Here is a 27,639-nt window from a genome sequence, read left to right on the forward strand (position 1 = left end):
TAGAGAGAGAGAGAGAGAGAGAGAGAGAGAGAGAGAGAGAGAGAGAGACACACACATTTGTTAGAACGGTTTCCGGAAGTCAGAGCTGGTAGGTGGACTTCACGTCTGCTATACCAGTGGTTCTCAACCGTTTCAGCCTTTTGAGTAAAAGTACAAAAGTATCGGCATCAAAATGTACTTAAAGTACCAAAAGTAAAAGTGCTCATGGTGCAGAATGTCCCATTTCACAAGTTCAAAATGTATAAAAAATCTTTTGAAAATAGACGATCTACAAGCTCACAATGCGTCGCATCGCGACGCATTGTGAGCTTGTAGATCGGCTATTTTCAGAGCGCAACACCCGAGCGCAACCAAACATAAAATGACTTGTCTTTTAGTTCTACTGGATCTCTTCTCCTCTAGTCCCTCACTAACATTTTAGTCTAGTTTTTATTTGTTGACAAAATTGTCAATACATTTAGTCTTAGTTGTAGTCATCATAGCTTAGTTTTTATTTAGTTTTATTTAGTTTTATTTCATTTTCGTCAGTGATAAAAAGGTAAACGACAAACATTTTTCGTCATAGTTTTAGTCGACGAAATCAACACCTTGGTTGTCTCACCTCTCTGCCACGCTGGCGGCCCTGATCTTGTCTATGATGATGACCTGTTTGTTGCGGTACACCGTGGTGGTGAGACAGATGCCCAGGCCCGTGGACGGACCCTTCACTATCTCCACCAGCAGGGGGCCCGAGGCCTGCTGCACGGCCTCTGGAAGACAACACACACACACACACACACACACACACACACACACACACACACACACACACACACACACACACACACACACACACACACACACGTTTAATAACCATTAAGACCGGGAAAGCATGTGTGTCATTTTTTTTTAGATTTCTTTGGGCTATTCAAAAAATAGCAGATCTACAAGCTCATAGCGCTATGAGCTTGAAGATCTGCTATTTTTTGAAAAATCGTGAACATTTGTGAAAATCTTTGAATATATATATATTTTTTAAGCAAATTTGTAACTCAAATCTTTGCTTCTGGGGATTCTACAAAATGTCTTCTGTTTGCTATGTATCTGTGGTGCTCAAACCTTTTAATGTCAAGGACCCCCAAAATTGTAAAATGTGTTTGGCTGCGGACCCCCATCGGAAAATATTTTGTTCCAGGGACCCCCCAGAAGCAAAGACTTGAGTTAAAGATGTTCGCTTGAAAGAGTACATATATTTGAAGATTTGCAAAAAAAAATCATGAGCTTGCATATCTGCTATTTTTGAATAGCCAAAGTATAAAATAAGTGGTTACACAGATGTGTTACCGGTTTTAATGGGTTAATGTCTTTATTTGGGTCAGAATGCAATGTAAGACCATGATCACAAGGCCACAACACCTTCCAAAGAAGATTGGATTAAAGTTAGTCAACGAGATTGGACTCTATGGAGAAACTGACCTTCTTCTAATTCCGTAATATGTTCATCTTTGTCATTTAACTCCCACTTCAACACAAATTTGATGTTATTTGTGTTTGTCTGTTACTTTTTCCCCCCTTTTCTGTGTATGTGTATTTTGTTCTTCTGTTTGTTGAAAAAAAAATCTCAATTGTCCGTGTAAGCTAGACACAAGCAGACTACCAGTTATGGTGGTGACAGCGTCTTTTTCCATAATAAAATGACAACCAAATAATAGCACACACGGAGCAATATTTGACTAATTGTTTTGCCCTTCTTTTAGCCAGACAGACAATTTGTAGCAAAAGTTTATCTGAAACGCGATTTTATACGATATAGAGGGGGTCCCTGCTTCATCTCTCTCTCAGTCAAGACCCCTGATATATATATATATCCGGAGTATAAGGGGAGATCTTTATATTGAGATACAACACGCTACGAGCTTGCAGATCTGCTATTTCTGAGAAATCTTGAAAATGTGTGAAAATCTTTGAGTCTTTTGTTTTTTTAAAGGCCAACATTTTTAGCACACATCTTTGCTTCTGGGGGGTCCCTGGCACAGTAGATTTTCAGGTGGGGGTCCGCGGCCACATACATATACATTTTTGGGGGTCCTTGGCACGAAAACGTTTGAGAACCACAGACATACAGTACAGGTCCCCTCTTACAGACGACCATAGCCTCCTACAGACTAGAGCCACGTCAGAAACACTTTTTTCAATAACATTACATCATCAAATTGCATCATCCCCAGTCGTTCAATCTTTCACTCTGTGTGCATGTCAGTCTGTGCCCAAAATATGCCCAAATATGGAGATGAGTGATGTCATGTTGATGAAGTCATCACCTGGGTCCCGGGACCGGCACTGGTTTGGTTTATTGCAGTGGTTCTCAAACCTTTCAGGCCGTGAGCCCCCAAAATAATAATATTTGAACTGAGGACCCCCCAAGAGAATCATATTTGAACTGAGGACCCCCCAAAAGAATCAAATTGAACTGGGGACCCCCAAAGAATCATATTTGAACTGTTTTTTGTTTCTTCTTCATTTGCATCTTCTCCTGAAAGCCATCATCTTGACGTTTATCTATTAATTCATTTGTTTGTTTTGTTGATTTTAGTGGGCTCTTTTTTTTGGGGACTATGTTATTTTTTCATTAGCCTCGATCTCCAGGCTTTTATTGTTTAGTTTTGCTAAAAAATAAAAGCCTGGACCAGCGCGTCGGTGTACCAACCAACCAGAGTGCAGTGGGCGTCGCTCGTAATGTTGTGTTGACGGGGCGGGGGCTGACGGACAGATCGGTGAACCAATGGGATCAGGCGCATTCTGTCCACACTGATTTTAAACCCGCCCCTCTAGACACGAAAGCAGGAAGGCTAGTGCAGCCTATCTTTTCATTTGCTGTCATTGGCATGGCTGCCAGTTCCCACCTGATGTTGTGTGGGAGTTCAGACTGCTCCAGATCGTGCTGAATAACTGCTAGCTTAGATAATGTCTTGAGACTAGGACTTAAGTCTAAGACGATCACGTCCATCTCTGGTTGATATGTGTGTGGGCGTGTGACACATCCTCCGAAGGCGATGATATGACCTCCCACCATGCAGCATATGGCATCGTTCAGAGATGGGCCTTTCCCTTTGAGCTCAACCTTCTTCCAGGAGAAGGTCCCTGGATTGAATCTCCACAGGTAGCTGTTAGTAGCTGTTAGAATGTACAGCTCTCCATTGTAGGCAAAGGCTGGATGCCTCCATCCTTCTACAGAAAGCTGTTCAGAACGCCTCTTCAGCCAGCTGTTGGTCTCTGTGTCAAACACTCTGACGTTGCGGTAGAATTTCACGCCATCACAGCCCCGAAAGACAAACATCTTTGTCCCGATGATGGTGGCAGAATGACAGTATGTAGCAGGTGGCGGAGTGCCTCTGGTGTTAATTAAAGACCAGGCCATTGTGGTGGTGTCCAACGTGTGGATGTCATTAGTGTGTCCAGTCCCGATGTCTCCTCCATGGATATACATGACCTTCCCCAAGACACAGGCTGAGTGGTACCTCCTCCCCTCTGGGACAGTCCCAGAAACCCTGGGTTTTAACCAACTGTGGGTGTCCACATCAAATGCATAAAGCACGTTGGAGTAAAGATAATCCCCACCCCAGATATACACAATATCGTCTACAAGCACAGCTGTGTAGCCGGAGTGCTTGAAGGGAGCCTCAACTCTACCGGTTGTCACTGGGCCTGGGGGCAACTTCCTCCAGCGCAAAGACACTGCGCTGAAGATGAACACTTCAATCTGACTTTCGTACGGAAAGCGACTTTGGTAACCTCCAAAGGAGTACAGCTCGTGCCCCACGACCACAGCAGTGTGTAAGTACAGTGGAAGTCCCTCTTTCAGGTGCACCGTCCAGTGAAACATCTCACACCGTCTGGTTCGAGCAGCTAAATGATGAAATGCTGTTTTGTTTATTGGAAAATGCACTTTATAAAGGGCTTATTGTTGTGATGACGAAGCTGTGATGTCATTGCGTGATGACGTCATTAATATGTAGAACAGCTAATCGTTTGCCAGTAATATGACATCAGTACAGTGACATCAGTCATCCATATTTGGGCATATGGATAGGAAGACACACAGACAGATACGCAAATATTCCTTGGATTTATGGATGTAGACACGTGGTTCTCAAACTGGGGTACGGGGACCCCCCCGGGGGTCCTTGAGGGGGTTCCAGGGGGTCCCCAGCTAAAGTAAAGGAACCAAACAAATCCCCACAGGCCTGTAACTCTGAGAGCGCTCTCTCAGAGTTATATAGGCCTAATGCAGACCAAAACGGGGGGTCCTTGAGATTAAACCACTGATGTAGACTTTTCAGATGGGGGGTCCACGGCCAGATACATAACAATTTGGGGGTCCTTGACATGAAAAAGTTTGAGAACCACTCATGTAGACAGCCAACACCCTGGAAATGGACTGTTTGTGTTGTGTTTGTGTCGATGTGGACTGGCTCAAGGCTCAAGGAGAGCTTCTATGCTGTAGCACTCGGTGGCTCAGTGTTGAAGTGGCTCCTGAGCAGCGTTGCCAGATTCTGTGAGAGAAACAAGGAACCAGGTCTAGGAAAACCAGCCCAATAGAAGCGACTATGGGCCACGCGAGCACTTTAAGATATACATCAGCTATTTGAAAATAGCATATCTACAAGCTCACAACGCGTCGCGATGCGACGCGTTGTGAGCTTGTAGATCGGCTATTTTCAAATAAAATCTTGCGGGGAAATTATAATAAGCAGATCTGGCAACCCTGACTGTAGCACTCGGTGGCTCAGTGGTGAAGTGGCTCCTGAGGCAATAATTTGATGACTGGCGGAGACTCCTATTGACCGATGGATGACCCGGTCATCAAATCAATGCCTCAGGAATGCGGCAAAAACAAACAAGTCATATAATAGGCCAATTTGAAAAGGGACCTATCCTGCAAACTTTGGGAGCCACTGTTAGCCAATTAGGATGGAATATGAAATATCGGACACATCCATCTTGATCACATGACTATAGAGATACTGTGTACCGATTTGCGTGATTTTTGGACAGAATCTGAAGAGCAAAAAAAAATGTTTTACAAAAGTCAGCCTCCAGGTGGCGCTCTAAAAGGAAGATGTGAAAAATGCAGGGCAAAGGTTTTTCCTTGGCGTCTAGGGGAGTGTGCGTGCGTGCAAAGTTTCATGCAGATCGGTGCAGTTATAGGTAAAAACGCGAAACAGCCTGTTATAGCGCCACCATGAGGCTGATTTGAACGTTTTTAAGTGGCATTTCTTGTCGAAAAATGTGTTTTGCAAAAGTCGGCCTCATGGTGGCGCTATGCAGTGGCGCGGGAAGGGGGGGGGCTACGGGGGCTGCAGCCCCCCTGGTGATGGGAAGGGATTTATTTATTTATTTATTTATTTTATTTATGAGAACGAGAATGAAATAACGTAACCCTAACCTAATCCTAACCCTAAAACCGAAATAAAGTAAAGGAAAAAAAGTGCCAAAACCCACCCAAACCCGCACATTTTTCGACCCGAAACCGCCCAAAAATCGCGCGCGCGCGTGGGACACATGCGTCAAGCGATTCCCCCCGGGCTATTAAAGATGGAGTGCCATGATATTTTTCAACCCTAAAACCTGATCATAAGGTATTATTATTATGTAAGGATTTTTTTCAAAAAAAAAAAGTGTACAGAAATTGTTAAAAAAAAAATGTTTTTATGTGGACACGCCTCCAGTTCATTAAGTATGCCTGGTTCTCACCTTAGCACCTCCTCCACCACCTTAGCACCACCCACCTGTCCTAGTCCCTCCTCCTCCTCATGCCCACACCTGTTGTGTTATGATAATGAGGGGGAGGGTATGTTTTTTGGGGGCTCTGTGATGTCACTATGCCCCTGTTTTTGGATTGGCACGTTTGACTCTCAAGGTTTCAGCCTCCAGGAAAAAACTCCAAATAGTCAGAGAAGACATGAAACACCATAAAACCACCAGCGGGGGCCTTAATGAAGTTCTATCAACCTCATAGACACATGAAAAACAGAAAAAGTGCAAAACCATGGCACCACCTCTTTAAGTACTTCCCGCGCGCCTGGCGCTATGACAGGCTCATCTTAAAAATGTGGGGCAGAGGTTCTGCTGTGGCATCCAGGGAGTGTGTGTGTTTAGAGATTAGCTGGTCGCAGACAGACGGACGGACGGACGGACGGACAGGGGGCAAAACATACTCTCTCGCCACGCCTTTCGGCCTGGCGGAGACAATAAGTCATTGTTTGGGTGAACTACTCCTTTAATGATCAATGCATCGATTGTGTTCTGGCTTGGATCAATGGAAGTAATGTCGTATACTTGATGTTCTTATTTATTTCCGGTATCAAAATTATTATTATTTTTCAATGTTTTAACCCATTAAGACCTGGAACTGTGTCATTTCTAGATTTGAGCTAAACAGCATTAATTTACGCTTTGGGCTATTCAAAAATAGCAGATATACAAACTCATAGCGCGGCACCAAGTGCCGCGCTATGAGCTTGTAGATCTGCTATTTTTTAAAATTCGTGAAAATGTGTGCAAATATTTGAATATATATATTTTTAAAGCGAACATTTTTAACTCAAATCTTTGCTTCTGGGGGGTCCCTGGAACAAAATATTTTGATGGGGGTCCACGGCGAAATACATATAATTTTGGGGGTCCTTGACATGAAAAAGATTGAGCACCACCGATATAGAAACATACGTTTTTTCAGAATACTGTTGAGATTTAGGAGACATGTAGAATCGGCTTCAGGTCTCAATGGGTTAAAGAAGAATCGACACATCGACAAATGGACAGGGAGGGATGCCCACATCGGCGTATAGGAAAGTTGTGGATATCATCAATTCAAACGAGTTGAAATAGCGGGCCCCGGAAACCACTGTTTGGGAATCACGCGTTCTACTTGTCTTGACGTCCACAGTGGAGGGACCGTGTGACTTCTCCAGCTCTACGTCTCCACACACACACACACACACACACACACACACACACACACACACAGCTGAATAAGCACATTACGGTTGTTTCCCCCTCAGAGCCATGATGCTACCCTGGGTCGGCGTTTCCTCGCCGTATGGCCGGCATTGTGTGTGTGTGTGTGTGTGTGCTCACCCATGATGGAGAGGCAGTGTGTGTGTGTGTGTGTGTGTGTGTGTGTGTGTGTGTGTGTGTGCGTGTGTGTGCGTGCGTGCGTGTGTGTGTGTGTGTGCGTGTGTGTGTGTGTGTGTGTGTGTGTGTGTGTGTTTGTATTACTGTACTTGCGAGGACCAAGTATAGTAGAATTTGAAGAAATATACATTGTGAGGACAGTTTTCCTGGTCCTCACAATGCAAATGGTTGTTTTATAGTTAAAAAAAGAGATACGTTTAGAATTAGAAAAACATTCAGGTCAGGATTAGACATTTAGAGGTTAGGTTTAGGGATTGGAATTAAAAGTTAAACATGATTTATACTTAGTTGCGCGCCAGTGTCATGCACCGAAAAATAGCCGATCTATAAGCTCACAACGCGTCGCAGCGCGACGCGTTGTGAGCTTATAGATCTGCTGTTTTTCGGCTTTAGGCTTACGCTTAAAAATGGCAAAACATATATATTTTTAAATGACATTCATAAAATGGCTGTCCTAAAGCGTTGATGATGTCCTCACAAGTATAGTAATACAAACCTGTGTGTGTGTGTGTGTGTGTGTGTGTGTGCGTGTGCGCGCGCGCGCGCGTGTGTGTGTGTGTGTGTGGGTGTGTGCGTATGTGTGTGCGCGCGCGTGTGTGTGTGTGTGTGTGTGTGTGTGTGTGTGTGTGTGTGTGTGTGTGTGTGTGTGTGTGTGTGCTCACCCATGATGGAGACGTCATATTCGATGAGGAACACGGCCTCCTGGCAGCTCTGCATCAGCATGGTCAGAGCGTCCGCATGCTTCTCTCTGGTCAGAGGCATGCCGTCCATGTTCAGCACCCTGTCGCCCGCCTTCACTGTGCCCTCTCTGTGAGAACACATAGGACAGTGGTTCTCAAACTTTTTCATGTCATGGACCCCCAAAATGATATGTATTTGGCCGCGGAACCCCATCTAAAAATATTTTGTTCCAGGGACCCCCAGAAGCAAAGATTTGAGTTACAAATGTTCGCTTTAAAAATATATATATTCAAAGGTTTGCACACATTTTCAAGATTTTTCAAAAATAGCAGATCTACAAGCTCATAGCGCGGCACTCGGTGCCGCGCTATGAGCTTGTATATCTGCTATTTTTGAATAGCCAAAGTATAAAAGGTCATAATTATTCTGACGCTATGTTTACACATTTTGCTGGGTACCCCCTGGAACCCCCTCAAGTACCCCTGGGGGTCCCCGGACCCCACTTTGAGAACCAATGACATAGGAGGAGAGAGAGAGAGAGAGAGAGAGAGAGAGAGAGAGACAGAGAGAAAGAAAGAGAGAGAGAGGAAAGAGAGAGACAGAGAGAAATAGAGAGAGATAAAAGGATGAGAGGGGACGTGTTTTAGTAAATCATTTAACCACATGAACGCTAGCCTCCCTATTCTGGGGCCAAACATTCGGTGGAAATTGCCCTGAACCATAAGCTTGCAAACTTTAGTGGGGTAAAAAAAAAAAGGGGAGGAGGAGGGGGGCCTGGTACAGAGCCCTGAGGGACTACAGGACTCAACAGAGTTGATGCAGGGCTCAAGTGGGTTAACTGTTCAGTGTCCTTGTCCAGGTGGAAAAAGTACTCACATGTTTTACTTAAGTAAAAGTATCAATACTGCAATGTAGAAGTACTCTGTTACAAGTAAAAGTCCGGAATTCAAAATGTACTTAAGTACCAAAAGTAAAAGTACTAAAATGTTTGAAAATAGCTGATCTACAAGCTCACAACGCGTACGCGTTGTGAGATGGTTGTGAGCTTTTTTTCAAATAGCCGAGGTATAAATTAGGGCTAAAGTGGTTAATGTATGTTTTATAACGTAATAATTGATATCTTGCAAAGTAACAAGTAACTAAAGTTTTCAAATAATTGCCGTGGAGTTAAAAGTACTATATTTGCCTCTGAGATGTAGTGGAGGGAGAAGTAAAAGTACTGAACATTGGAAACACTCCAGTAAAGTAAAAGTTCCTCAAAATTCTACTGACCTACAACAGTACTTGAGTAAATGTACTTAGTTGCTTTTACACCACTGCGGTCCTCGTCCAGGGGGAGTGAAGGGCGCGGATAAGGGACAAATAATGGACATAAAAGCTGTGTGTGAGTGTGACAGTATACACTGTGGACACTGTGGACGTCACCACACCGCATTGTGTCATCTCGACAGGGAAAGTGGAGTGTGCTGTTTGTGTAGCACTGCATGCGTTCTGCCTCAGGACGAGAGCTGCCCTTTCTCTGCTTTGAAATAACAGGCAGGCCTATATAACTGTGTATAAATAGCCACGGTTTCCATATATGGGCATCGATCCCGCCCCCCTCCCCCCCCCCCCCCCCCACACATGTAGCAAACGAACGAACAACGTTTCCGATATGTATGATAATAATGGGAACGTTATTCTTATGCATATTTATATGTCTGTAGATTATTATATATTGATGTTTTTTTTTTCCCCCGTGGACTTTAACCTCATTAAGACCGGGAACGCATCTGTGTAACCACTTTAACCATTGGTTTTATATACTTTGGGCTATTCGAAAATAGCAGATATACAAGCTCGTAGCGCAGCTTGTAGATCTGCTATTTATTTATTTTGAATTGTTCAAAATCTTTGAATATATATGTTTTTTAAAGCGAACGTTTGTAACTCAAATCTTTGCTTCTGGGGGATTCTACAAATGTCTTCTAAATCCTAACAGTTTTTTTTTCTTTTTAAACTCATGTTGCTATTTATAATCAGTCACTGATCACACTTTTTCATGTGAAAGACCACCCAAAATGATATGTATTTGGCTGCGCCCCCCCCAGCAGCAAAGACTTGAGTTAAAAGTGTAAATATATATTCAAAGATTTGCACACATTTTCACGAAAATCGTTACACAGACAGCTGTGTAAAGCTTCATTTGTGCATCGTCCGTACGACGGTGTTGTTGCGTATCGAAAATAGCAGACGTAAAAGCTCACAACGCGGCGCGTTGACGACGTGTTGTGAGCTTGTAGGTCTGATACTTTCAACGCGCGACACCATCGTTCGACAAATAGGCTGATCTATCGGATAACAGCAGCGCACTGTGCGGCACACATGGATTCAAGTTCTCAGTCACCATGACTGACTTCAGTCATTTCGATTACATAGAAGACAGCATGTCCTCTATGGAAGCACATTGTGCACCGAAAAATTGCCGATCTACAAGCTCTCAATGCGTCTGCGACGCATTGAGAGCTTGTAGATTAGGCTATTTTTGGTTATTATTTTGAAAGATTAGAGCATTTGAAGTGGTCAAACTAGCAATATGTTTAGAAGCATCTTCCATAAAACCCTAATATCTCGGATATTAGGCTAGGCGTGTGTGTGTGTGTGTGTGTGTGTGTGTGTGTGTGTGTGTGTGTGTGTGTGTGTGTGTGTGTGTGTGTGTGTGTGTGTGTGTGTGTGTGTGTGTGTGTGTGTGTGTGTGGCTCACCTGTCGGCCGGACCCCCTGGCCTAACGTAGGTGACCACGAGGGGACGAGACCTGCGCCAATCTTCATGGAAGCCTCCTGTGAAAGAAAAATGTAAATAAACTTTTAACTCTAATTCCAACCCCTAAACTTAACCTCTAAATGTCTCATCTTCACCCTAACCTGAGTCTTTTTCTAAAAGTATCTGTGAAAATATTTTTCCAATCATAAATCAACCATCTTGTGAGGACCACGAACACGATGGGTCCTCACAAGTATAGTAATACACACACACACGCACACGCACACACACGCACGCACGCACGCACACACACACACACACACACACACACACACACACACACACACACACACACACACACACACACACACACACACACACACACACACACACACACACACACACACACACACACACACAACACACACACTAGGAACCACCTACCTCTCATAACGAATCCAAAGCTGTTTCCCTCCTTGTGTAAACACACTTCTATGGTTTTGGCTACGACACCTGAGGGGCTTTGAACTAAGAACAGGAAGAAGAGCATGTAGTATGATTATATTAGGGCTGTCAAAAGATTACACATTTTAAACTGATTAATCACAGTTAGTTTTTTTTTGCTATGACACCTAAGGGCCTTCGAATTAAGAACAGAAAGATCATGTATGATAACAATAATAATACAGGAAGTTATTTGCACACCAAATGACAGAACCAACTGGTTATTAACTCTTTCAGTGCCAGAGTATTTTCATAAAGTACTCCCCCAGTGCCAGCAATTTTCGTTTTTTTTTTGTTATTTTGTAATTTAATTTTCAAATAGCTTGTCTATATGCAGTCTTAAACTCATACGACAGTTCTACCAGTAGAGAGCGACAAATCGAGACATTGATCACCTCGTTGACTCGCTCGCCCCCTCCCAAACAGGCCGTTTGGGAGGGGGGGACGTTTTCGACAATTTCTGATCGGGTTAAAATACGATGTTATACACGACTACGATGACTGATCGTCACCCAGACCAAAGAGAGTAGCAGTAGACCTCTCCGTTCGTTTTGTATACCGTGTGAAAAACCGTGACTTTCCCTATTCTGGCCGAAAATGACCGCGGGAAAAAAATTAGAACCGGAAACAGAATCTGCGTCATGAAACCGGAACCCAGTGACTCTGAAGGAGTCAGGAAGTGAAAGTGATCATGAAAAATAAACAGAATAGCGCGACCACAGTAAAAAGTAAAAACTCGGGATTTCTCGTTCTGGCAGCGAGGGTACTCGGGGAAAACTCGGGGTATCTCGGGGCGTAGCACTGAGAGAGTTAAGCAAACATTTCAAGAAATGATTTTTTCCTCAAATTGGACAGAGATTTTAATTTGTGGGGCAGAGATCCGGTAACAACAATACATATCTCTCTTGACCTGGAAGCAAATGTATGTTCTTGTATACTGTATATGTCCACTTAATATGCATATAACGTGCAGCTAATGAGCTATTTATCATCCCATCAAAGGGAATAAATAGACTGCGTCTTAGATCAGTGGTTCTCAAAGTGGGGTCTGGGGACCCCCAGGGGTCCCCAGCAAAATGTGTTAATAAAGCATCAACAATCACTTTAACCACTTTATCTATATTTTATACATTGAACATGCCGCTATAATGAGCCATTTATCCGAGTATTATGATGATAAAGAAAAACAGACTTGCATCTTAGAGCAGTGCTTCTCAAAGTGGGGTCCGGGGACCCCCAGGGGTCCTTGAGGGACTTCCAGGAGGTCCCCAGCTAAATGATAGATTAGGCACCAAATGGACCCTTATGGGTCTGTAACTCTGAGAGTGTACAAATGGAACCAAATGGACCCGTTAGGGTCCATTTGGTTCCATTTGTACACTCTCAGAGTTAAATTGACATTGATTTTACAATATAAATTGCGGTCCAAGTGATAGAAATGCCATTAAATGGGGGTCTGTAGCCCTAATGCATGTCAAACCGGGGGTCCTTGAAATTAAAATGGTTGAGAATCACTGCTGAGCTGTAAAAAATCTTCTCTTATGGGGGTCCCTGGCATATCTTTTGAAATGGGGGTCCGCGGGCTAATAAGTGTCAATTTGGGGGTCCTTGACATGAAAAGGTTTGAGAACCACTGTCTTAGAGGATACAGGATAGGTGGGCACTAGGGACATCTGGGCACCTCAATGTAAAATTTTGTCCAAAATCTTTAAAAATATATATATTTTAAAGATATTTAATGAATAAGTAATGAAAACTATACATGATGTGAACATGTATGTACGGTGCATCATTATCAGACTTCATTTCATCCTTCAACTTCTTGTCTATGCCCCCAACATGACAGATATGATATACAGGTTTTGTAGCAGATTTGTAGCATTTTGTAGAAATATTAGAGCTTAATTGTGAGATGCCCATCCCAAATAGTTTAGCTGGTGACTGTGTTACGCATAAAGGGACACTGCTGGGGATGTGCAGCCATGCAGAGAGAGAACATTTACTCAGAAGGAAAAGCATCATTAAGTAGATGATTTAGGGAGGGGGAGGGGGAGGGGGGAGTCATAACCGCTTTGTGCAGGAATAACAGCTTGAAAAACATTAGAATAATTCTGTGGGGGTGCTTTAGATCCAAAGGGACAACTTTGACAGAGATTCAAGAGGCATCGCAAATGTGGAACATTGCAAGGCAATTTGTTTAGGCTGTGCTGCGTTAGGTGTCAAGGCCATGGTCAAGACTCTTTGGAAACTTTGGTAACTAAGTACATTTACTTAAGTACTGTACTTTTTATATGTGTATTATTTAGTACAATTTTGAGGTATTTGTACTTTACTTGAGTGTTTCCAATTTCCAATATTTCTACTCCACTACATCTCAGAGGCAAATATTGTACTTTTACTCCACTACAATTATTTGAAAACTTAAGTTACTATAGTTACTTTGCAGATATAAATCATTACACTATAAAACATACATTAACCACTTTAGCCCTACTTTATATCTAGGCTATTTGAAAATAGCAGATCTACAAGCTCACAACGTGTCGCATCGCGACGCGTTGTGAGCTTGTAGATCTGCTATTTTCAAACATTTTTGTACTTTGTACTAACCCTATTGATACTTGTACTTAAGTAAAGAATTTGAGTACTTTTTCCACCACTGGTTCACACAGTCACAGCAGAATGGAGCCCGTGCCTAAAGCTGGAATTATACCTGGGCCTCTCCTCCGGGCCAGAAAAAAAATGCTGTTTTATACATGGAACTATTACAACTCCAATCAATCTCCTTCGGCCCAGTCTGTCACCAGCTAATCTCCGGCACCGTTGGACCGATCGGCGTGAGACTTTTCATGCACTCTCCAGGAAAGCGAATGTGCGTTGGTGCCACTCAAATGTTTGAGCACCCACCAGCAGGAATGTAAAATCAGTGACCATGACTGTCTGCAGCTGTTACGTTTTTTTACTGAGATCCAGATAGTGGAGATGAAAGAAAGAAGAAAGAAAGGATAATCCTAGCAGACACAGCAGGACTGTCACCATGACAAATTTAAATTGACCATTAAAGGATGACTTCACCGATTTTCAACCTATCTTCATATCATTGGTCCTCACTAATACTCATGATAAAATGGTAAAAAATGTTCTACTTGGTCTGTGTCTCATAGGAGGGCTGTGGACAGTCCAGAAACCCTCTACCAGTGACATCATCGTTAGGCATGTTTTTTTTTTCCAACAAGATTTCACATTTTTTATTTAGATTTTTATTAACAAGAGAACAATGGCTTCTTTTATTGCATTGCAACTTTCCAGGAATAGAAAGCCTGCAGTTTCTATTAGCTTGGATTCCCCATTGATGATGTCACTGGTAGACGGGACTCTGAACTGTCCACAGCCCTCCTCTGAGACACAGACCGAGTAGAAAAAAATGGTACCATTTTATCATGAGTATTAGTGAGGACCTATTATTAAAATCGGTGAAGTCGTCCTTTAATTGTCACTCAAATAGTTGCGATTAACGATTTCATTGTGTGTTTGGCATTGAACATTGCAGAAATAGCTGATCTACAAGCTTACAGATCTGCTATTTCTGCTTTTATTTAATATTTTAAAAAAACTCAACGTGGAAACGATTATGGCGATTATGCAAAAACAATTGCAATTATCTAAAAGAAATTGCGATTGGACGATTATGTAATAATTATGTAAAAATAAAAAGTGACAGGCGTAATAAGACACAGTAGGACAGGGCTGATGCAACTTTGATGATGGAGAGGGCCACTATATTTCCACACTCTCTCCAGATGGGCCACATTGCATATACTCGCGACGCGTTTCGAGCTTGTAGATTTGCTATTTTTTAATTGGAATTCAGATTTTTTTTGTTTGTTGCTATTTCTGAATTGGAATCCTGAAAAGTACAAATTTTGTTTAATTTCAAATGCATTTAGTTTTACTTACTGTATGTTGACTTTATGAACTTAAATATAAATACATTGAACATAAAAAAAACAATAGAATTTTAATACTAGTCATTAAAGCTACTAATATGGACTGAAGTAATTAAAGCGGGTCATGTTTGCATGTTTGGAATTGTAACAGCTGAAATCAATAAATATATCAGTATTCCGATATTAAGTGAAGGTGGGGGCCGCATGTGGCCCCCGGGGGCCGCCAGTTGCCCATGTATGCAGTAGGATAAACCTCCACCTACCAAAGGGGGGCAGTTCGTACTCGACTTCCAGCACCACGCGCTCTCCGATGTTCTTCAGCAGGCTGATGATCTCGTCGTGGCGGAGCTTGGACAGGTTGATGCCGTTCACCGACTTGATGTAGTCGCCCACGTTCAGCTGGTCGCTCCTTAAAACAAAGTCACATCAATGCCCGTTAAAAACGGGGGAAGCATCTGTGTCATTTTAGATTTCAGCGTTGGATATTCAAAAATAGCAGATGTACAAGCTCACAGCGCGTCACTTTGTGCCGCGCTGTGAGCTTGTACATCTGCTATTTTTGAATATTAAAAAAAAGAGAAATTAAATCATTTAGATTTCTTTTCAGATTTCGGAAAAAATAACGTTCGGCGAAAATAGGCGGCCGATCGACAAGCTCAAAACACGTCACAACATGGTGTGTTGCGACGCATTGTGAGCTTGTAAATCTTGCTATTTTCAGCAAAAACATTTGCTGTGCATGGGGGAAAAAAAGGAGAGGGGGACCAAGAATAGACCCTTGGGGGACCCCAGGGGCTTTCATGAATGTATCTAAAAGACCTCCAAGCTGAGCTGAGATGCAAACATTGGCATTTAAATGAACACACAGCTGTTGAACGACCTTGTGTCGCTGGCTGCAGAATGGAAATGCAAAGAGCAAAATGTAACCCTTTCAATCCGCGAACGCATACTGTGTAATTTTAGATGTTTTTAGCTATAACCATTTTTTTATACTTTGGGCTATTCAAAAATAGCAGATCTACAAGCTCATAGTGCAGCACCGAGTGCCACGCTACGAGCTTGCAGATCAGCATTTTTTTTTTTAATCCTGAAAAATGTGTGCAAATATTTGAATATATATATTTTAAAGCGGACATTTTTGACTCAAATCTTTGCTTCTGGTGATTCTACAAATGTCTTCTAAATCCTAACAGTTTGCTATGGTGCTACAGTATGATATCAGTGGTTCTCAAACTTTTTTCATGTCAAGGACCCCCAAATTAATGTGTATTTGGCCGGGTTCCAGACCCCCGTCTGTAGAAGATGCTTTGCCAGGGGGACCCCTTAATTGTGTTTTCCCAAAAAAATCTTCAAAATGCAATATTTGGACCTTTGGACCGTGTAGAGAGCAGATCTACAAGCTCATAGCGTGGCACCGAGTGCCACGCTGTGAGCTTGTAGATCTGCTATTTTTGAATAGCCCAAAGAAATCTAAAATGACACAGATGCGTTCCTGAATTGAATGGTTTAAACTTTAAATGACTCTTTGCTTTACATTGACTCTTTCACTAATTGAATGTGGATTCATTTGAATTCGTGAACATTAGGTGCTTGGATTGCTGCTGCAATACAACCGTCACAACATAATAGCGGTTGTGTTGTTATTTTATGTGCTAACACAGGGGTCTTCAACAGGGGGTCCGGGACCCCTAGGGGGTACTCAGAGTTATTACAGGGGGTCCACCAAATCTTTGTGTGACATGATTTTTTTTTTACATTAACCACTTGAACCCTAACATCCCTTTTCTGAGGAGAACTTGAGCCAAAAATCGCAGCGCGAGGCGTTGTGAGCTTGTAGATCGGCTATTTTTGGCAAAGACGTATAGGTGTAGAGGGAAAAAAGAGCTGACCAAGTTAAACAAAAAAAGTTTAATCTGAAACACAATTTTTTACAATATAGAGGGGGTCCCTGCTCCATCTCTCTCTCAACTAGGGGGTCCTTGGCCTGAAAACATTGAAGACCCCTGTGCTAACAGGTTAAAAGATACAAATCTGAGCTAACACTGGAGGAAACCGTCGCGGTCGGGCAGACACCTCGTATCTCCATATTTCAACCTTTTATTTGGCATATTTTTATTGGCCCTCATTGGCTGGTGAGGAAGAAGTTATATGGCTGCTTGTATCTAACCTTTATATTATACCATCACTTATAATACTTCTACAATACATTATGACAGGGGTCTTCAACGTTTTCAGGCCAAGGACCCCCTAGCTGAGAGAGAGATGAAGCAGGGACCCCCCCCCTATATTGTATACAATTGTGTTTCAGATTAAACCTTTTTTGTTTACTTGGTCTGCTCTTTTTTCCCTCTACACCTATACCTCTTTGCCAAAAATAGCAGATCTACAAGCTCACAACGCCTCGCAGCTGCGAGGCGTTGTGAGCTTGTAGATCTGCTATTTTTGGCTAAAGTTCTCCTCAGAAAAGGGATGCTAGGGTTCAAGTGGTATTATGTAAAAAAGAAAATCCTATCACAAAGATTTGGCGGACCCCTGTAGTAACTCTGAGGACCCCCTAGGGGTCCCGGACCCCCTGTTGAAGACCCCGGACATAAAGCATAACCACCTCCACCTAGAATATTGTCTCGACTCCTATGTGCCTTATCGATTGCTGATTGATCCAGAATTCCACAACACTGGCCTTTAGCCAATAGGGAGAAAGTGAGAAAGTAACGAGAAAGTGGCGACTAGTTGCAGGGGTCTATTTATTGACAGCTTTTCCAAGCTGTAAAGGCGAACGTTTTTTGGACATACAAGGACAGCAACGAAATACAATGTATAGTGTCTGGAGTGAGACTGCACAATGCCTCTGCACTGCAGAGGGATGGTTGCACATCGTCACTGTCCGACAGAAACCTTGCATCTCCATATTTCAACATTTCATGTTTTTGTTTTTGTCACATTCCTTAACCAATAATTTGATGACCGGTATATCTTTTTTTTATAAATATTGAACTAATGAAAAGTTGTAACTTAAATAATATCTACATTGGATCCATTGGAAAACAGCTTATTTCTTTCCCCCATTTCCTGAAAAGTAACGGTTCTGGACATACAAGGTTTTTCCAGCCAATCAAGTCATTAGCCGTCCTACGGGAGGTGGAATCCACTGGTGGAAACATTAAGCTGTTTGATGGAATTCACACAGTGACTGTCTTCTCTGACAAATTAACCACACCAACCCTATAGCCTATCCTATCCTCCTGGGGGAAGAATATTCAGCGGAAATAGATTGTAGATCATGCAGCTCTCATCTCTGGCGATGGGATTCGATGGAGAGGGGGGCCTGATACAGACCCCTGGGGGACTCCGGTCAGCAAAGTATATACTGCAGTATGGGGTTTAACCACTTGAATCCTAGCATCCCTATTCTGGGGGAACATTTGCGAAAAAATAGCAGATCGGCAAAGAGGTTTAATCTTTTCTATCGATATGTTGGATTCATGTCAATGTGTGTTTTCAGACATTTAACCACTTAAACCAGGGGTCTTCAACAGGGGGTCCGGGACCCCTAGGGAGTCCTCAGAGCTACTATAGATTTTTTTTTTTACCTTAACCACTAGAACCCTAACGTCCCTTTTCTGAGGTGAACTTTAGCCAAAAATAGCAGATCTACAAGCTCACAACGCCTCGCGCTGCGAGGCGTTGTGAGCTTGTAGATCGGTTATTTTTGGCAAAGAGGTATAGCTGTAGAGGGAAAAAGAGCAGACCAAGTAAACAAAAAAAGTTTAATCTGAAACACAATTTTATACAATATAGAGGGGGTCCCTGCTTCATCTCTCTCTCAGCTAGGGGGTCCTTGGCCTGAAAACGTTGAAGACCCCTGACTTAAACCCTCAATAATGATACGCAGCCTGCGCGGTTAGTTCAGGCGGTATACACTCGAGAGGTTACACGCATGCTCATTGGTACAGCCTGACGTGGCAATCAGCTGTCCAATTGGGCGGGTTATTTAAGCTCACCTAAATCTACGTTCCTTCCACTTTGTGTGTCTGGTTGTTGTCATGCGGCGTTTGCTCCCACCACCACCCCAGCACCACCAGTGGGCTCTGCTATTGGTTCTGTTCCCCATGGGGATAGTTATTATATATCTATCTCCCTGCTCTTAATGGTTAATGATGATTGTCTAAATTGCGCTGAGCAGTGAGAAAAATGTTGCCTGAACGCCAAGATAAAATATTATATCCACACTTGTATTCTCATTCTGTAATATTGGTTCAATCTATTCGTGAGTTATCTGACTGAACTTGGCTCCGTTGGCTCCGTCTGCTCTTTTTTCCCTCTACACCAAACCTCTTTGCCGAAAATAGCCGATCTACAAGCTCACAACGCCTCGCAGCGCGTGCACGCACGCACGCTCGCTCGGGTGTGTATGTGTGTATGTGTGTGTGTTCTGTGCGTGCGTGTGTTGGGAAAGAGGCTATAATTACATCTTGCTTAGTCATCAGCTGTCCACTGCATTTTCCTTTCACGTGGCTGACATCGGGGAAAATGAGATTAATTGAATCTTAATTAAACAATCTCTAATGAAATGAGCTTGCAGAAAACGGCTACTATATCAACTACTGTTAATTAGCCTCCACAATGACTTGAGCGGAAGACGAACAGAATCGTATAGTCTTTCAAAATGCTATCTGCAGCTCACAATGCCAATTAATGTACCTAACCATTTTTTGAACCCTAGTGTCCTTATTCTGAGGCGAGCGTTTGACATTTGAAAACAGTGGATTTTATTTTATAGTGTTCTAGTTCCAACTTTGTCTGACAAATCTTTTGTGTCATCACTTCCAATGTCACTTGTTTATCCTGTATCCTGTGTGAGTTCTCTCCCCTGATTGGATAACATTGGTATCCCCACATCTAAACACATTTTCGTTTTTTTGAGCAGTGCAACCGCTCCTATAAGAGGGTTTAGGACCCATCCGTGGTGAAAGTTTGTCTTTCCGTCGTGAAAATGTGTCTTTCGCTGTGACGCCATGCTGTGGAAAACACGCCCATAGGCTAAGCTTTGCAGGATGTGCTGTGATTGGCTAGCGAGACACACGTTGAAAATTAACTTCAAACTTCGCAGACGCGCTGTGATTGGCTAGCGAGACGCATGATGAAATGTGTGCGTGCGTAAAAAATGTAAGCACGTCACTTCGCAGGACGTGCTGTGATTGGCTACCGAGATGCATGATGAAATTAATAACTCATAAATATCACCGCTCACTTCACACTGGGTGTGATTTTTGTTTACTAAAGCGCAGTAGAGACAGCAAGACTCCTGTTTGTTACCCAACAAACTACAGCAATGGCTACTCAGAATACAGCGCTAATTAACACATATATTAACAAAGGAATATCTCACTTTACGACATAAACCTTTAACTAAATAAACTGTGTGCCGGGACACGTGTGCATGAATTGCACATGCATTCCGTTTCCTTAGGAACCATATTCACACACGTTTGTCTTGTTGCAACATCAGTGTGAGGCTAAGGTCACTGCATCGCATCGCCCAGCTGGGCTGATCTGATGCTACATCTGTGATCCTCTGGGTTAGGGGGAGTGTGTGTGTGTGTGTGTGTGTGTGTGTGTGTGTGTGTGTGTGTGTGTGTGTGTGTGTGTGTGTGTGTGTGTGTGTGTGTGTATTACTGTACTTGTGAGGACCAAATGTCCCGCAAGTATAGCAGAATTTGAGAAGTAGACGTTGTGTGAGGACCATTTCTGTGGTCCTCCTCACCAAGGAGAAATGGTTGTTTTATGGTTAAAACAATGTTTTTTCTAGCTAGGTTCACTATTAGAAAAAGGATTCCGGTTGGCGTTAGAGTTAGGATTAAAGGTACTTAGAGGTTAGTTTTAGGGGTTAGGGCTAGATTTAAAGGGATAGTTCACCCACAAAATGACTTTTTTCAATTATTAGTCACCCTATGGAGACTTGAATTCATGGATATTCTTTAGTTTTTGTCGCATTCCTAAACCGGTAGGCAGCGGTTCCGGTAGGAGACACAACAAAGGAGACTCTTTGTGTCTCATTTTGGGGGTGAACTATCCCTTTAAGCTTGATTTATACTTAGTTATACGCGCTGGAGTCTTGCTCAGGAAAATAGCCGATGTACAAGCTAACAACGCGCCACTGCGACACGTTGGTTACAGTAAAAGAAAGAAAGAAGAAATAAAACAATATCGTCCACAAAACCGTCCTAAAATGTTGATGTCCTCAAAAGTATATTAATACAAACGTGCGCGCGCACGTGTGTGTGTGTGTGTGTGTGAGTGTGTGTGTGTGTGTGTGTGTGTGTGTGTGTGTGTGTGTGTGTGTGTGTGTGTGTGTGTGTGTGTGTGTGTGTGTGTGTGGTGGGAGAAAATAAACACGTCCAGACAGCCTGGGTGGTGGGTGGGTTGCCAGGTCTGTGGCGTGTGCGTCGGAGCAGAGATATCTCACCTGGCGGCCAGCCCGCCCGGCCGGAGGTTTGACACCCTGGGCTTGCCGTCCTTGTCGGACCCCCCGGAGATGGTGAGGCCCAGGCTGCTGCCCTCCCTCTTCATCAGGTCCACGGTGGTCACCCCGCGGTACTCCTCTGGTGACACACACACACACAGTATTTTAGTAGAAGTAAAACTACTGAAAATTGGAAATACTCCAGTAAAGTAAACATACCTCAAAACTGGACCTAAGTACAGTACTTGAGTAAATGTACGTAGTTTACTTTTGTATTTGTTGATGACATGTATTAATGTGTTGATATTCTATGCTTTGTTGATGAATCGAAAACATAGGACCACAATGGAAACAAGTCTCCAGGACCTTTTTTGTGTTATCCTTTTAGCCTAATAAAGTATTCCATCAATTAAAAAAAACATATTGTGGACGCTTTTCAACATAAAAAAGATCTCTCCATAAACACACAAACATCTTCTCTCTCTCTCTCTCTCTCTCTCTCTCTCTCTCTCTCTCTCTCTCTCTCTCTCTCTCTCCTCAGAGCGCTCTCTCTCATGCTCTCTCCCTCACTCTCTGTCTCCCACACTAAATCCGTTCATGACTAAAACTCAAACTCCCAGTGTCATGACCTCAGGGCCAGCAGAAAAATGACCTTTATCTGCCCCATGGGCCAATGCTTTGGTGACCTTAGTGTCAAGTGTCAACCCCTGTTATCCGCTTGACATGCTCCGCTTATCTGAGAGGCTACGACCTGTACTCTGCACTGTCGTATAACAACAACAACAACAACATTCTAGTTCCACCCACTTATAGAACAAACATGGGGAAATTCTCTTTCTACTACTCTGCCACCAAAATGTGGAATGCCCTGACACCATCCCTTAAAAAATGTGCATCACTGGCTTCCTTCAAAACAGGCCTGAAAATCCATCTTTCAGCAGACCTCAAGGGGAGCTACACTTTCCCATAGAAAGGAGATGGCATTCACTGCCGACAGTTACAACTTTGTACATAATAGTGTTTATATTTGATGATATTGTATTTTGGTGTTATTTTTATGCTATATTGATTAATTGAATACATAGGACCAGGCCTGGAATTTCATCATTTTAGGGGCAAGGCCACTTGGCCTTTGGTGTTGTCCATTTTTTGAGGGCACAAAGGCCAAATGCCAGGGCAGGAAGGCCATCAAATAAGATAAGGCCATTGAAAGAATGAATTGAATTTAACGGTTAAGGATGATTTTGAATTTAATATGTAGACTATCTGCAGTGAAATACAACTAGACACGTCGCAATTCAGGGCAATTGCAAAGTGTGGTTGCGGACTAAATTATGAACCTCCCCTCCAAATCTGGTAACTCTAGCTCTTACGGTTTCTGAGAAAAAAATACTTGAATTTTAGTTTTTTCACTTTTCCATTAAAGTGTATGGGGAAATTTAATGCACTAATAAATCAATATCAATTAAACTATGCAACCAATCTCTTAGCAAAAATACAAGCGCACGATTCCCGGTGAAGCCGGTCATTTTGACATATGGCATGAAATTGGGGAATAAAAACTGTGGGAGGAGTAGCGTCCCAAAATAAAGTTTATCTAGAACATGAAATAAAGTGGGAAGAGTACTATAGTCTGGTTGCCCTGTTAGGGCAACCACACTAAGTAAGGTTTTTTTTTTTTTGTAATGTAGGCCTATACAACAGCTGCCGTCCTATACATATAACCTTTATTTGACTAGAAAGTCACATGGAGATTCAGACACGGCCAAGACAGGTCGGTATAAAACAACATCGCACTGATAGCTGAACACATATCCTCTGCTCAAGAGCTTTTAACATCACTAGAAGTATCAGCAGCCAAAGTGGGCCTTTTGCTGAACGCCAAAAAGACAGAATGCCTGCTTCTGAATGAAGACTCTGATCATCCAACCATCTGCTCCATAAACGGCAGTGACATCAAAGAAACTGAGGAATTCAAGTACCTTGGATCGTATGTAGTCAGTAGCAGAAAGGACTTCTTGACAAGGAAAGGTCAGGCCTGGAGTACTTGCAATAAGCTACATCAAATATGGCAGTCGGACATCTCAAGAGCTACCAAGATCAACCTTTTCAAAACCTGTGTGGAAAGTATCCTTTTGTATGGTGCCGAAACATGGACAATTAATAAGGAGACTCCTCATGCGTGTCCAAAACCTTTCATGAAGGAACCATCCCACTAAAGCTCAGATTTATGGTGGCATCCCTTCCATCTCAGTTGTTGTGGCACAAAGAAGACTCCGCTTCGCTGGACATTGTCACAGAGCAAAAGACCAGGTCATTTCAGATATTCTTCTGTGGAGACTACCCTGCCCATCAATAGGAACCAGACCACTCACATTTCCAGATGTTCTGAGTAGGGATACAGGACTGACTGTGAATGAACTTGGTGTGGCAATGAGCAACAGAGACCAGTGGAAGCAGCTTGTGTCGCAGATCTCGAGGGCACTCGAATGATGATGATGATGATGATGAAAACAACATACAAAGCCACAGCAATAACAACAGAAGTACACAAGACAACAACACACACCAACATGTTAAAAATACTAAAATGAAGCGGTGTTAAGTACTACATGGTTTTGAAACAAGAACAGGTCGTAGACAACATATCCATTATCCAACTTATACAATCTGGATAAGAGGGGGCCCTATCTTGCCATCTACTTTGCCAAAAAAGTTTATGCCCAAACTTTTTGGGGACTTTTCCACCACCCTGGAAAAAAAATTAAAATAGTTCAAACAGCCGATCCACAAGCCCACAATGTGTCGATGTAGATCGCTATTCGAACTAGCCCAATACGTTATTCTAGCTTACAGTATGTTGCTTGGAAAAACGGTGCTCAAGTTTGCATGTAGCCTGCAACTCATTCAATGTCCATCGGCCTTGAAAGAACAAGCGCAAGCTCAACCTTTGACAACTATCCTTTAGCGAGGATAGTTGTAGTAGTGGCTATTGAATCACTTGGATTGCTCTGAAAGCAAGCATGAGATTGGATAACAAGCTGACAAAAGGATAGTGACACTTCATGTTCTGAAGAAACACATACTGTGTAAGAGGAATATAATCTATATACAAATACAGAGAGGTACAGAGAGGATACATACAATACACTTGGCTGGAAGATAATAAGTCATGAACATGTCATTATGTTTGTTTCTCAATGCTTATTTTTTGTTGTGGGAAGTGAATAAAAGCTATTTGAGAATCTTTTGTGGTGTCCATCCTTTTGCTGGAGTCTCCAACAAAAGTTGAGTTGTTGTTGAGTTGTTGAGTGTTTGGAGGCAACAACTTGACTGAAAAAGAAGCAGGATAGGAGGACAATAATGACACTATATATAATGTCTAATAAATCAATATCAATTAAACTATGCAACCAATCTCTTAGAAAAGTACAAGCACACTATTCCCGGTGAAGCCGGTCATTATGACATATGCCACGAAATTGGGAAAAATAAACTGTGGGAGGAGTAGCGAATAAGAAAAAAGCGTAGTGTGGTTGCCCTGTTAGGGCAACCACACTAATAATTGATGGTATTTACAATCTGATCCATGCTCAGCCCTGCAACAATCAGTGGATTGGTTTAACGATGGGGACTCAGGGGAGTTCTCAACAAAAGACACTAATGTCTACATGACAAGAAAGAGACACACAATGTGTCTAGATGACAAGAAAGAGATACTGTCTGTCTGTCTGTCTGTCTGTCTGTCTGTCTGTCTGTCTGTCTGTCTGTCTGTCTGTCTGTCTGTCTGCCTACCTCCCTACCTGTCTGTCTGTCTGTCTGTCTGTCTGTCTGTCTGTCTGTCTGTCTGTCTGTCTGTCTGTCTGTCTGTCTGTCTGTCTGTCTCTATTTGCCATGTGCTTAAATCATTCTTATTTCTTTATACAAGGAATGAATTGATGCAAAAACTAACCAACCCAATCGATTAGTCTGATCTACAAGCTTAAATTAAACATGTCTCTAGTATAAATAGGGCTTAAATGGTTAAGCTTGGATTTTAAAGTGTTGATGGGTTTGCCTTGGGGCAGCAGCACTGGAAGAAGGCAATAATAGAGAGACACTCTATTAATACAAATTTAAAAAAAAGATTGACTGAAAGATGATGGCAGACTCTTGAGCACAGACTGTATGTAGGTCAATCGTGCAGTGGAGTTCAAAATTAGTTTGACCTTAAAGCCTGATTTATACTTCATCGTACGATGGTGATTTTTTGGTTTCAACTTTTTCAAATCTTTTTTAAATCTCATCTATTTTTTTAAATGTAGGAAAATACAAAAAGGGGATATTTACTTGCGACCCAATAAAATTGGTCCCGCGACCCAAACATGGGTGGGTCCCGACCCACTCTTTTGGGAAACAGTGTACTACGGTGAATAATGTTAACTACATGGGCCGTCCACACCAACCATGATAACTATAGTTCTATAAATAATGATGTCCTTTTAAACATCATTCTAACTCACAGAATTATTACATTTACATTATTACATTCATCAACATGTGTGTTCATAATGACGTTGACGTTGTACATTTTTTTGTTTTTTGTCGATTTCCTAAGCCAATAATTTGATGACCGGCGGATAAAGATGCTAATGTCTCCGGTAGGAGACTCAAAGTTGCCACTTAGAGTCTCCTACCGGAGCTACCACCGCCGGTCATCAATATTATTGGCTCAGGAATGAGACAAAAACTAAAAAGTCTCCATGAATTCAAGGCTTCATGGAGTGTGTAATTGATAGAAAATAAGTCATTTTGAGGGTGAACTATACCTTTAAGTGAACTCCTATGGCTATAGGTGTCTGTGGTGCCATCAAACACATTTAGTCTTGGACTCATTGTGTCTTTGTAGACAGGTTGTGTTGTGGTGTTGTGCTGTGCTGTTAACCCTTTAAGACCGGGAACGCATCTGTGTCATTTTTAGATCATTCTTTGGGCTATTCAAAAATAGCAGATCTACAAGCTCATAGCGCGGCACCGAGTGCAGCGCTATGAGCTTATATATCTGCTTTTTTCGTTTTTTTATTGTGAAAATGTTTGCAAAAAAACATTTGTAACTCAAATGTTTGCTTCTGGGGGATTCTACAAATGTCTTCTAAATCCTAACAGTTTTTTTTTAAACGTATGATGCTATATGATGTGAGTTCTCAAACTTTTGTCATGTGAAGGACCCCCAAAATGCAAAATGATATGTATTTGTTTGTCGATCCATCTCAAAACATGTTGTTCCAGGGACCCCCAGTAGCAAAGATTTATGTTAAAATAATAATAAAATTGCAAAAAAAAATCAAAAAATAGCAGATCTACAAGCTCATAGCGCGGCACTCGGTGCCGCGCTATGAGCTTGTATATCTGCTATTTTTGAATGGCCCAAATACATCTAAAAATGACACAGATGCGTTCCCGGTTCTAACGCGTTAAGTCATGCTAAGTGAAGTTCACCGAGGCAGGCCCAGACCACAGTGTTGTGCTTCAGTACCAACGACAGGTCTGCTGCACACACACTTTTTTCCACCTTATCTAAGCATTTATGATATCATCTGAACAGCTTCAGCGCTACATCGGGCCAAACAAAAGAAGACGTGCCTGATGTCTCCGTGCAATGTGTCACGCACACAAACCCAAGCATAAACGCAAGAATGGCTTTCTCATTCTTTTTCACTGTTGACAAATAAGTATACGGTAAATAGGACTCTGCAACAGTGTAATGCAGCCTAAGGTATGGTACGGTGATGGATGAAAGGCGACTCCTCTCCCTCCTGGCTCGCAAAGTGTGGAACACACACTCCCTGTTGCAGTTCAGAACTGCATACTCACTCCTCATTTTCCACCGTAGCCTGAAGACTCACCTCTTCAGACGAATACAATACCCCTCCTAATACGTGAGGGGCCGGGCTTTTTCGAAAAAAGTATTCCCATAAATAAATAAAAAAGTTAATGAAAAAACACAGTCTCCTCACCTATTAGAAGGACAATATCAGTCTCCAGAACCAAGGACGTGTGTTTTCAATGAATCTAACATGTTAAAATGGAGTTTGCAGTTACAATGGGTTTGTATAGGGAGTGGGCGTGTCTGATAAAATGAATATC

General features: G+C 42.4%; 1 protein-coding gene across 1 annotated transcript in view; it reads right to left on the reverse strand.

Annotated features, from left to right (window-relative positions):
• LOC311053853 (glutamate receptor-interacting protein 2-like) overlaps positions 1-27,639 on the reverse strand; it is a gene marked incomplete at its 5' end in the record, with an annotated part of 110,750 nt that overhangs the window by 55,065 nt on the left and 28,046 nt on the right. Inside the window, 6 exons of the mRNA XM_084069587.1 lie at positions 602-749; positions 7,839-7,984; positions 10,601-10,676; positions 11,044-11,127; positions 15,314-15,459; positions 21,517-21,652. Of these exons, the coding sequence (XP_083925713.1) occupies positions 602-749; positions 7,839-7,984; positions 10,601-10,676; positions 11,044-11,127; positions 15,314-15,459; positions 21,517-21,652 (736 nt within the window). The remainder of the gene's footprint in view (positions 1-601; positions 750-7,838; positions 7,985-10,600; positions 10,677-11,043; positions 11,128-15,313; positions 15,460-21,516; positions 21,653-27,639) is intronic.

The sequence above is a fragment of the Gymnoscopelus microlampas genome, assembly GCF_963454915.1.
Source record: "Gymnoscopelus microlampas genome assembly, chromosome: 10".
Lineage (NCBI taxonomy): Eukaryota > Metazoa > Chordata > Actinopteri > Myctophiformes > Myctophidae > Gymnoscopelus > Gymnoscopelus microlampas.